Source organism: Phoca vitulina, unplaced genomic scaffold (assembly GCF_004348235.1).
Source record: "Phoca vitulina isolate PV1807 unplaced genomic scaffold, GSC_HSeal_1.0 scaffold26, whole genome shotgun sequence".
In the NCBI taxonomy this organism is placed as follows: Eukaryota; Metazoa; Chordata; class Mammalia; order Carnivora; family Phocidae; genus Phoca; species Phoca vitulina.
The window spans coordinates 7,523,595-7,536,130 of NW_022589729.1; the positions used below are offsets into that span (position 1 = coordinate 7,523,595).

At 45.5% G+C, this 12,536-nt stretch overlaps 1 protein-coding gene across 3 annotated transcripts in view; it reads right to left on the reverse strand.

The window, feature by feature from the left end:
* The window catches only part of TGFB2 (transforming growth factor beta 2), a 79,220-nt gene that overhangs the window by 23,023 nt on the left and 43,661 nt on the right, over nucleotides 1–12,536 (reverse strand). For all 3 annotated transcript variants that reach the window (XM_032422120.1, XM_032422121.1, XM_032422119.1), the window contains one exon: nucleotides 6,261–6,424. In XM_032422120.1, the coding sequence (XP_032278011.1) occupies nucleotides 6,261–6,424 (164 nt within the window). The remainder of the gene's footprint in view (nucleotides 1–6,260; nucleotides 6,425–12,536) is intronic.

The following is a 12,536-nucleotide window of genomic DNA, read 5'->3' on the forward strand; positions in this document are numbered from 1 at the left end:
TATATGTGTGATATCTATCTATCTATCTATCTATCTATCTATCTATCTATCTATTCTATATATAGGATTCAGAATTCCTCTGAAATCCACCTGAGCTTATTTCATTTTAGCGCATTTATCTTCTACTGACCAATGGGCCCATCGGCAGATTAACTATTCTACCAAGCTGTCGGGCACAATGCTAATGACCTCATACCAGTGCTGTGCAAGAAGATGACATTTTTCCTCTGATGTTTTATGATGTATGAACCCATGACATCACATTGTCTCCCAAGGAGTTATTTTGCATGATTTTATTAGTGGTCTGAAGCTAACAAATTGATCTTAAAAATAATCTGGCAACTGACTTTGGCAGGTAATTCTGTCGAGGGCTCTTCCTCTTCGAGGAATCAAAGCCTTCGAAGCCAAAATCTACGAGATGACATGGAAGGAAGTGAACTAGGGTATGTTGAGTGCCCACTCTCCATCTGGCAGCTAGAGACATTGTTTCATTTTGCCCTTACAGTAAACATCAAGCTAATCAGGAATTATTAAGGAAACTCGGGTCATGATGCTCATGCCCTTGAACCCTCCACCATGTTGCCTCATAAAGGGTGAACAGAGAGCACAGATGGAGTCATCAAATCCCAGGATGTTCATTCACACATTGAAACACAATAAAAATAGTTCCAACATGATTAAATAAAAGGCTGTGCATATTAATTAACCAAACCTGCTCCGATCTCAATCTGATTTATTCAGATATCCCTGCTGTAAATATTGTTGGGCTCAAGGGAATCTCTTGAGTCAGACAGATGGCTCTACCCAAGGAGTCCAACCAAGATGGTAGGCTTCCCCCTGCCCCTAAATTCTCACAGCTCCCCTTCTGGAAGAAATGAATTCTGAGACATTTCTCTGGATCCTCCAACTTTTGCTTTAAGAGTACTTTGGGTATATGTCTATTAGTGGAAAGACTGTACTTTTGAGACATAGTGTCAAATAACGGATTGTTATTTGAGGCCACGAAATTTTGGGGTAGCTTGTTATTCAGTGAATAGATTGTCAAAACAGTCACAAAGGTACAAGTCTTATTATCCTAGAGGTGGTAAAGTTTGAAATGAGCAGTTAGTGTGAAAAGGATGTGAGTTAGCGAGAGGAAGCTAGAAATATCTGAAAGCTCCAAGGTCCTCTGAAGTCAGGATAGCTAATGTAAGTATGGGTTGGTGGTCTCCTGGGGCCATGAAGTCATGACTGCCCCTAAATACGTTATTAATTTCTTGGGGCTTCATTTCTTCTCTTGTAAAATTGGGAACTTACCCCAGCCCAAGATGGCAGGCGCCTTTGCTCATGTTGGTGACATTCATTTTGAAGAATATTTCTCTTCCTTATTCTCTCTCTCTCATAACTCTGGGCATGATTTTAATCATAAATATAGGAGCAAGTTAATCAAAGAAAGATGTGTTCAAATTTCCAAATGAGCTGGGAGCTATTCTAAATATTGTAGGTTCGAAGGCATTCCCAGAGCACTGGAGCTTTATCTGATCATATTCCAATATAGGCTGCCTTTGGCATAAGGCTTTAAAAACATGGTAAGGGTCATTCCCATTTGGAAAAAGGTCAGTTTTTATCCTTTTTTTTTTTTCCTCTTCTTTTCCCTCATATATCAAAGGGCTTTATCCCTCTCATATTCTCTCCAGTATTGGTGTATATTTGAAGTCATTCCATGATCACATCAGAATATGCTATTTAGAGTCTGTCAACATCACAAAAGGACAGTAAGGCTTTATTTTACCGCCATTCATCAAAGTTCTGACAGACTATTCTGTAGAAAGAGGAGAGCAGTGAGAACTCCGAGTTCCCTTGCCAAGCTAAATGTGACTTCCACGGAAGCTTGGTCATCCTAACGCTCCCAGGCAAGGAGAATCAACAGATGCACAGCCCTGGACAAGATAAACTCAGAACTCACTCACAGAAAAGCTATCTTAGGCCCTTCTATCCTGGTATTCTGACTCAAGGAAGAGTACCTGTATACATCCTATGGGACAGAATGACTCCCAAACCCTGCCTGAAATCTGTGATTCCCAATGGAGAATGAAGAATGATCATATCCAAAGATCTGAGAGCCTGTGCAAACTACACCTGTCCAGAAGCAGTTCTTTTTTTCTCTAGGGAGAATCAGAATCTAGAGAAAGGTACTGTGGGCAGTCCTTATAAAAGTTCCCACAGGGCTTTCATACTTGGGGGAGCACTGGTACCCACATATGAACTTGCATGTGCACTCACATATACACACACATTCTCCCCCTGCTTAAAACCAATGCCCTGAGGAATTCTAATAAATTATCCATTCAACCATCTGAACAGCCTGAGAACCTATTCATAGTCATCCTACGCTTCTTCTTCTAGGGAGTAGAATGTCAATGGCGTGTCAAGAAATACAGTAATCAAAAGCATCTAGAAACTACGGAGGCTTTGTTCTCCTGAATAGTGGAGTTCTCCAAATAGCTAGAGATCTCCCCACTGAAGCACCAAGCCTTTTTTTTCCCCCAAAATAAGATTTCAGCAATTTTGGACATGAAACTCTCTGAAATTTTATTGCATGTATTCAGTTTCCTGAATATAATTTAACCTCACCTTCATAATTCAAGGCTCTTATCATAAGCACCAATTTCCGTACTGGGGCTAGAAGAGGGAGTTGATTCCTGAAGGAAGGCTGCAAAGACCGCCAAATGGCTGCTGAAGGCAAGTGGAAAGTCAGAGAACAAGCTAAAAATGGGACTCCAAATAAAGATACCATGGCAGACGTCAGGAGCCAGGTGGGATGCCATAGCTATCAGGGCAGGGTTAGCTATAAACAGGGTAAGATTTAGAAAAAGCGTCTACAATAAGGATTGCGTTCATTCTGTGACCTGATTTTCGGGGCTAGCATCACCGAGGTGCGCGGGCAAAAATCTCGAGTCTAACGCATCATCTGCTTCTGTCAAAGCGTCTACCTCCAGCCCTCCCCTTCTAATTCAGCGCTTCTAATTTCTCGTGGTCCTAGAGATGACCAACCTGGTCACACGTGAATAAAGGGCCAAAGGCTGCCTTTCCGCTAACTCAGCTGTGTGTGCGCTTTGTGTCTTCTGTGAGGGTGGTCAGGGGTCTCTGACTTCTTTCCTAGTCATGTTTCAGGAGGTGAGACTATTGCCTCATTGAGCTCCAGATAGATAAGGAGTTGTTGCCTTCCTTACTTTCCCTCTAAAAGTATCTTCCTCCAGGTTCCTGTGTTCAGTGACAGTGAATCAGCCCACGCTCACCCTCCTCATACAATATGCTTCCATCATAGGCTGTACCTTTTCCAACTGGGGACTCCAATCTGTGAGGATCTTGCTGCCCCAGCGATGGGAGAGCCGGTGCAGCAATAAGCTCCGAGAAGGTACACGGCCACTAAGAAGTCAGTAAGGAAGAAGTCACTAAAGGTCCTCTAAATTACCAGCCTCAAGGGACACATCCCTTCCAGGCGATGAGAGGGTTTCCGAGAGTAAGGCAAGTGATCGGTAATTCTGCTATCATCAGAGGCCACCCCTTGGAGCACAGGGTCAGGGGCCTAAGAATAACAGTGACTTGGCAGCTTATCTTAGAGGCAACAAGACATAAGAGATCTTGTCTTCAATATACTGAAGTCAGGCAGTTGAAAAGGAGCCAGGTAGAACAATCCACGATGCTGCTATCGTCCATACACAGGGATATATAAAAGCAATTTAATTGAAAAAGAAGAAAAGAGAGAACACGGAATCATGTTTTTGTTTTTATTCTTTTTTTTAATTACCTTGAATTATATATCTGGCTACCTTTGATCTAGCTTCTTTTTCAGAGAACCCAGTCTTTGCTTTCCCTCCAGATATCAACCCACCTTCTGGCTGGCCTAGTTTCTCTTATTTTTCTTCCATTCTGGATGATACTGAGGCAAAGAGGAAGGGAAAGCACAGGATGTGGTGAGGAGCGAGCACCTGGGAGTCACAGCTGGATTGGTATGACCACCCTGCCTCTTCCCAGCTGTGTGATCCTGGCCCAGTGACTTACTTTCTCTTTGACTCAGCATCTTGCTCTGTGAAAAGGAGGAAGAACACAGTAGTAGAAAGAATACCTTCAATGGGTGAATGCGGTCAAAAAGGTACAAACTTCCAGTAATAAGACAGGTAAGTCCTGGGGGTATAATGCACAGCATGGGGACTGTAGCTAACAATGCTGTAGCGTATATTTGAAAGTTGCTCAGAGAGTACATCTTAAAAGTTCTCACCCCGGTGGGGGGGGGGGGGGGATGCCTAACTATGTGAAGTGATGGATGTTAACTGAACTTATCCTGGTAAACATTTTGCAATATCTACATACCTCACATCACTATGTTGTACACCTTAAACTAATAACATGTTATATTGCAATTATATTTCAGTCATTTCTGGAAAAGAAAGGAATACCTCATCATGCCAGCTTCACAGGATAGTTCTGAGTATTAATGGAGACAATACTTATAACACGCCTAACAAAGTCTCTGGTACCCAGGAAGCTGACACGGGCGCTATCCTAGGTGACCGGAAGCAATGGCCGCCCTCACGATGCTCTCAGAACATGCATTGAGATCTGAAGTTCTCCAAGAAGAGGTCCTTGGGGATTCATTTTAATAAGTAAGAATTATTTTTCATGAACACACAAGTAAACTTGAAGACTCTTTTTATAACTTTTAAAACTTATTCTCTGTAATCTCATACACAACATTTATGAGTATGGTAATTCCCCATTCTCATAATAAATACAAAGAAAATCTCATCCAAATTGTCAACGTCTCCAAATGTTTAGAATCCAGAACAACCAGAAGTTTCTTCAAACAGATGTCAATTCCTTTCTTTTCCTCAAGTAAGCCCCCTTTTTAGTCATATAGTCGCCCAGGCCTCCTCCTTAGCATCGTGGTTCTCTTGGTGTTTTCTTGACCCTTTTTAGTTTCCCTCCATACACTCTCCCTGGAGGGCAAGCTTCTCCCAGTCTCCCCTCACCTCCAGTGTCTCCTGAGCACCATCTACGTGGTGCCCTCAACAGGCCCCTTCAAGGTTCTGTTTTTTTGTTTTTGTTTTTAAGATTTTATTTATTTATTTTTGTGAGAGAGAGAGAGAGAAAGAGAGCATGAGCCAGGGGGAGGGGCAGAGGAAGAAGCAGACTCCCTGCCTTGCAGGGAGTCTGATGTGGGATTTGATCCCAGGACCCTGGGATCATGACCTGAGCCGAAGGCAGACGCTTAACCGACTGAGCCACCCAGGTGCCCCAAGGCTGTTTTTGCAAGGGTTGGTCGTCTGTCAAGAATGATCATCCCTCATCCTGTCTTAACAGATGCTTCTTAAGGCCCTGCTCAGATGTCAACTCCCTGGTGAAATCTTTTCAACTCTGCTCTCTACACACACCGTTCCTATGACATTATGACACACGTAAGTCACTCGTGCACAGGTCTGCCTCCCTCCTCAGACTCAGGGCTTTCAGAGCAGTGCCTCAAAGTGCGTACGAATCACCCAAAGGTCTTGTGAAAAATGTAGATTCTGCTCTACACTTTGTGCGTTCTGATTCAGTGAGTCTGGGATGGGGCCTGAGATTCTGCAGCTCCAGCAGCTTCTCGATAATGTGGATCTACTGCCCTGTAATCCACTTGAGAAGCTTTTAAGAACCTTTCTGAAATGTCAGTGACTTGGCACTTCATCATCATCATCATCATCTTTTAACCCAGCTGCCCAGCAACTGTACTTAGGAAGATGAAAGAGACATCAGGGCTGCCTGAAATAATGCGGGGCGGGGGCAGACAGGGAATGGGGATGGGGGAAGCTGGACAGAGCAGGTAGAAAAAGGAAAGGAGAGAGAATGAGGTTAGTGAAGAGGCAGGAGATAGCAAAGAGAGGATGAAAAAGGAGTGAAAACTACAGGGTGAGAGAGGACAATAGGAAAGCCCACATTGTCTGACTTTCCAGATTGCGGGGGAGGACTTCTGGGCGCTATCCCTCCCAAGGGTGGGTACTCCAGCCATTTACGCCACCGGAGAAATGTGCTCAGAGCTTCACCACTTCCTTCTACAGCTTCTTCCTTCCTTCCTGATTGAGGAATGAGCTACAGATAGCAGAGTAATGACAAATGAGAGCCCCTCTCACGATTGTGAACGGACAGCATGGTTTCTATCGGCTCAGAAAATCGATAATGGCAGAAAGTATTTTACTCTAAGACTTCAAACTGACTGTCCACCAAAACAACCACACAAAAGTTACCTGATACAGTTCGATTCGTTGTTCGGGCACTCTGGCTTTCGGGTTCTGCAAACGAAAGACTCTGAACTCTGCTTTCACCAAATTGGATGCATTCTTCTCCATCGCCGAGACGTCAAATCGGACAATTCTGAAGTAGGGTCTGTAGAAAGTGGGCGGGATGGCATCTGTAAAAAGTTAGGGTAATCATTGAAAATGATAAAACCCATTGTTCTCTCAAAAAAGACCGTGCAGCATGAGATCGTCTCAAGAAAACATAAGGGAAATATCTACAGAATGATTTCGTTTCCAAGGGCCAATTTAATACCATTAACAATTTTACCAGAGGGGGGAATAAATAAATAAACATGTGCATTTGGTTACAGGAGTCGCAGATTAATAGAGATTAACAAACCACTTCCAACTCCATTTGAGGGTATGGAGTTAACCCTATCCTTTGAAAGTTGACAAAGCAGTGGAAAATCCTAGACGGTTAGGAATTGGAACAAGTTTGTGACAGTTGATGCCTAGAGAGAGCTGTCAGGCTTGCATACACTTTAATCAGACGTGCCAAGAAAATAGCTCCTAATGGCAAGCAGTTTGCCCATGTATTTTTTTTCCTTGAAGTTTTGGCATCCGAATACTCTACTCTATCCAGGTTCATGTATTGCATCTTTTTTGGCTTCAATAGTTTGGTTTTTCACACACATATGACCAAATACACTCTCTAGTGAAGTTAGGGTGAGAAAATCTGAATTAAAAAATAAATAAATAAAAACTATACCCACATACTGGTTATCCTGGCTAATGACGAGAAAGAGTCAGCTCCAACTCCTTCAGTTCTAAGCCCCGGAAAACACAAAGAGGCAGATAGTACACAACAATTTCAAGGTCATGGGTTGCTAGAGGTTTGCTGTTATTTTGCAGTAATTTGCCACCGCCTTTGAATAAACACCTGAGCACCAACAAAACCAAAGCGGGTCCTAATCCCAGCCACATGCTTCATACGCAGCACCCGTTTATTGAGCATGTACACTGGGCAGGCCACTTGTTCCAGATGTTTCTACAATTCTCCTCCCACATCTTCTGCAAACCTTCTTTCATTATTCCGGAATGCTCTGCCCAAATCGGGTACTCCAGTACTTTCTACCCTCTTCTCAACTATGTAGCTTCATTACAACATAATCATTCACAGTTGTTTATGGCTTTTTACAAGTGTTTTTATTGCTTCTGCATTATGTTTGTTTATTTTGTTTTCCCCCATGAAATTTTAAGAATCTTGAGGGCAGAGACCAGATTTGTCAGGTCTTCCTTCCCCCTGCCCCCGCCCCCCCATCCCTAGGACAGGGCCCTGCACACATGGAATTCACCAAGGATCCACTGTTTGCATAGTTGGTCATCAATGGGAGGCTTGAAAGACTCGGCCATCTGGCTATTGGCAAGACTAACTTCTTATTAAATAAACAAGCCATGTTGCCGATCTTAAAATAGAAATAAATACCTTTCGTGATTTCTGGGGAAGCCCGTGCCCTGACGATGAGACTGAAAAAAAAAATGCTAGGAACACACCGCCATTCGCTGATCTTAAGAGCTCGGCAGTCTTTTCTCTCAAGGGGGCTTACCCCCATCCCACCCCCTCGTCCTGTGACTCTCAGAAGGCTGCTTCTGAGGAAGAGGTGAATTCCTCCCAGCCACGCTCCGCACCCAGGGTGACTGCCTCGCAAACGACCGACCGACCGACCGTGTGAATGGAAGCTTTGTAGCTCGTGAGCCAGGCGTCTCCGAAACAAACAAACAAACAAAATAAAAACCCCCAAAAATCTAAAGCATCCAGGTGTCAGAGAAAAGAAAGTATTCATGCAGACACAGTGATGGCCCAGTGCATTACGACTGTGAATGAGCCGGCGGACAGTTTTCAGGCAGACAAACATGCCTACAAGCAGCCAGGTTTTCCAGAGCCCCCCGAAAACTGCAATTTAAAAAGATCACTGCTGGGAAGAAATTGATCTTTCTCTCCTCTGGAACGTGCCCAGCCCAGGTGATTGGACAAGCTAGTCCCGGCCTGACTAGCTCAGCTGCCAACAGGCCAGATGCCCAGGCAGAGAAGCTGGGGCAAGGCTGGAGCCAGGCTCTCTGGCTTCCTACACCCTCGAGTTTGGCCAGAACCTTCCACAAGGCCTAGTGGCTGCATTCATCTTCACACGGCCTCCCCATTAGACAGCAGAAGCTTCAGACATGCTCTGAAAGAGCATCCTGCAAGAGCAAAGCTAATTCAGTGCGTTTCCTGTCATTAGGCCGAGTAAACATCTCGCAAGCCATTTGCCCCTCTTCATTCAGCGGAACCCCCGCAGGCCGGTTCTCCTTCCCCAAACACCCATCTTTCACACCCACCCGCCCCAATCTCATCCTTCCATCGAGTTTGTAAATAAGTGCTCTTGAGATTTATTTTTATTCTCTTTTGTGTTTATGAAGCTTTGAGCGATTTTTTTTTTTTTCTCTTTTCTGGTCTTCTGCCCAAACTCACTCTTTCTTTTTATGGCTGCTTCGGACCATGAGGTCAATTTTGTTTCCTCTTCTTCTAAGCAAATCGTCCAATGATCCTGTCCTAGGCTTTTGAGCTTGGAAGGGGCGTTTGCAAATATTTACAGGAGGAGCTTGACGCTCAAGTGCCGCTCGGCTCCGCTCCCTATACACTGGCAAGCAGCCCTCCTCCCCTCTGGCGCCTAGAACCCGTCCCGGAGCTCCGTTTCAGGGCCTGATAACACAGACCCGCGTCTGGGGGCTTCTTGCTGTAGAGGCAGAAGGAGTTCAGGCACGAGGGGAAAGGCCCACGGAGCAGCCCCTACCAGCAACTCTGCTTTGGTCTCGTCGCCACAGTGAAGGGACCCGGCCAGGAGGAAGCCGCAGCCTCCCCCCACACTCCTGCAGCAGAGCCCTCCATAAAGACTGTTGACCAAAAAGAGCTGACGACTGCTTCCAAGGGCCGGTTGCAGCTATCCCCTGCTGTCATCTGCTTTGGGTCACCAGCCCCCTGCCTGGCGGAGGAACTTGAGTGACTTGGCAAATGTTTCTGCATTTGGGGGCGGGGGAAAGCGTCACAGCAAATTGCTCTGGCCTGGGCTGTGACCCTACCCTTACCTCATCAAAGCTTTGGGAGGCACGGTGCGGGGAGAACCGACCGCGGCCCATCGACACCCAGCCGGGGACGCTGCCGGCTCGCTCCCCGGGCACAGGGCGCCAAAGCGGCAGGGTAGGTATTTAATGGCTTGTGCAGCCCTGATCCACCCCCTTAGCCTTGGAGGGATGGAGCTTTTTCCTCTGCCTTCTCCAAGAACTCATTTCCCCCGTTGGAATGGGAGTTCTCCCTAAAGTCCTCTGTAATTCCAATCCCAGCTCCTACTCCATCGCCAGGTGGTCAGGTACTTGGGCTCGACCTTTGCCAACTTACCCACACTCACATCCTCGTTGGCTCCTGCCTCTCCGTTTCTGACCCACTTTTTTTTTTTTTTTTTTGGTTTAATCAAATCGATTTTCCTGCAGCCCTTTGGATCAGACCACCAGGCTGATTCCGCGCCTCGTCCCGTGCTCTCTCCTGTGGGCCTGCCTCTCACGGAAAAGCTTGCACATGGGAGATTCCAGAATGACATCAAGTGAGTGGTGTCTCCCTCTCTTCAACCCTGGCCACACCTCCCTGCTGAATCAGATTTGGGGGAATGGACAAGAGGGAAAAAAAAGAGCAAGTCTAAGTAGTTATCACCTTACAAAGCCAGTGAACAGAAAGCCTAATTATAGCAGTTAGTCACAAGCTACTTTTATAAGCATTGTATACTGACTTGTTATCTGTTCCAATAACGTAATAATAGCTCATTGTATATTATCTTCCCCTGAAGTAAACACCTCCCGTCCAGGAATCTTTCCGTCCAGTTCTTTGGTTCTCCACAGCCCCGGGCCGCTGTAGGGACGTGTGCCCAGGGCAGTTACACAGTTACACAAGGTCCCCGCGCTCAGCAAAGCCTCATATTTGAGATTAATGCTCTACAGTCACCATCTTGAAATCCTTAATAATTTCATCTTTGAATTTAGGCTGTAGAAGGGAAGTCTGATGGGACAAATGAGACGTGTGCAGGGGGCATAAACCCTTGGCTCGTGAGCTATTGCATCTCTCGTTACCTGCGGGCCTTCCGAAGATTGGTCCTCAGCCCCCTAGCCCTCACCCTCTGGTGCCCCCAGCCTCACCTGGGAGAGTCAGGGTCAGGCGCACGCCACTGAAGCGTCTCAGAACGCATTTGGAGGGCAACTCTTGGCCACTCTTGATCCAGGTACCAAGCACGCTGCAGAGTTTGCAATCTTATGGGTCGTTGTGGTGGTCCCATGGGAAGGGAGATGCCAGGCTCAACGTGGCGTCAGTCTGGTGGCTGGAGGCAGGGGGCACCCAGCTACACGGGCCCAGGCTAGAGGGCAGGGCCCCCGGGGCCTGTGAGTCTGCTCCCACTCTGGGAGGGTCCCCGTACCCAAGGGAGCACGACATCAAAGAGCACATGAAAACACCGCACCAATCAAGAGAGAGGAGAGGGAAAGGGATCGTGGAACCAAGGAAAACATTTTATATTGTAGAATCTTGGACAGTCTATGTTCCCTGCTTTTTAAACAAGAGGCCCCGCATTTTCCTTTGGAAAAGCATCCCACACATTTTATAGCTAGCCCCACCACAGTGAAAGCTATAGGATCTTAATGCCATGTGGGACTTCACGGCCATCTGAATCTTAATCCCAAATCATCCGGTGCTAACTAATGGCAACAGTTTCTCCATCTATGCAACGATTTAAATAATTCCCTATATAATATGCATTGAATCATGTGGTCAGGATGGCATAACTAAGCAGAAGGAACACTGGAGCACTGGTCTAGCACAGATTTCCCCTCAGAAAGGTCCCTTCCTGTCCCCCTTCCCATTCTGCAGCAAAGCTGCCAAGCGGTCCTCGGGCCTTCCTTGAATATCCTCAGGGAGAGACAACTCTCCTACCGCCTGACGAACTTAATTAGAGGAGGAGACAGGAAGGAGCAGAAGCAGCTAAGTGTACTGGGGCAGTTTATAAACGACTCTATGAGTCAACCAAAGTTCTCTCAGGTTCCCCATCACCGGCCTTCAGCAATCTGCCTCAGAAAGGGGCCAAGAGAATTCTTTCTTCTCACCAGACTTCTCTGTGTCAAGCTATTCCGCCTCCCACTACGATGCTCATAGTAAGACTATTTACCAAAAAAGGCAGCAAAAACCAAAACCTGAGGAAAGTCTGACAACATCACCAGTATGTGATGAGCTCTGACAAAGAATGTGGATTGGGGGCCTGAAAGAAATACCCCCAAGAATGTGCAGAGCTCAGCCTTTAGGAAGGCAATGCTTCACTCATCCATCTGTTGCTTACTTCCCACTAGGTTTGTCTTCTTGCCTGAGGCACTCACCATTCACCTGAACCTTAAATACAAGTTAGTATCCCTTCTTGGGCTCCTGGTGATTAGTGGATGTGTGGACCCTCCATAGCAGGGGTTCCCAAAGCGTGGGTGTGGGGTAGGGGTGGTCTGCATTTCATCGAACTCCTTGGGTGACTCATACGTTCCCTAAACCTCAAGAACCACTGAAATAAAAGACAGAAGAAAAGAAATCCACAAAGAAAGACAGACAAAGGAGCTTATTAATATGCTTATCATCTGGCTCCATCCCAGACCTACTGAGTGAATTTCGGATGATTTTTTTTACCATCAGGTCTGATGGCATCTGCCCTAGACTATGGTCCAACCACCTATGATAGACTTTTTTTTTATTTTTTGAAAGCACTGATCATCTTCCAACGGACTACTAAAGTTGACAATACTAATTACTTAATTAGTCTATTGCTTTTTTATTGTCCATCTCCTGCTGCTAGAAAATAAACTCTAAGGAGGGATCTTTGTTTTGTTCAATTAAGTATCCAAAGTATCTAGGAAAGTACATAGAACATAGTAGTCATTCAATAAATAGTTTTGAATGATTTTTTTTTTAAAGACAAAGGAGTATCTAAACTTTTTTTTAAGAAAGAAAGTTATTTATTGGAAGCATCTAAAATTGTGATCAGGCATTACACATAGAAAAAAAGAGTAGGACAGAGAAAAGACGAAATTACAGCAACACGAGACTCTGATAATGGAAAAACAGAATTCCCCCATGATTTGCACTAATTGTCTCCCTTGACTCCACATTTCAAACTAAAGATCTTTGAAAATATGAATGTCTGGGTCCCAGCCCCAGAGACTGTTTAATTAATT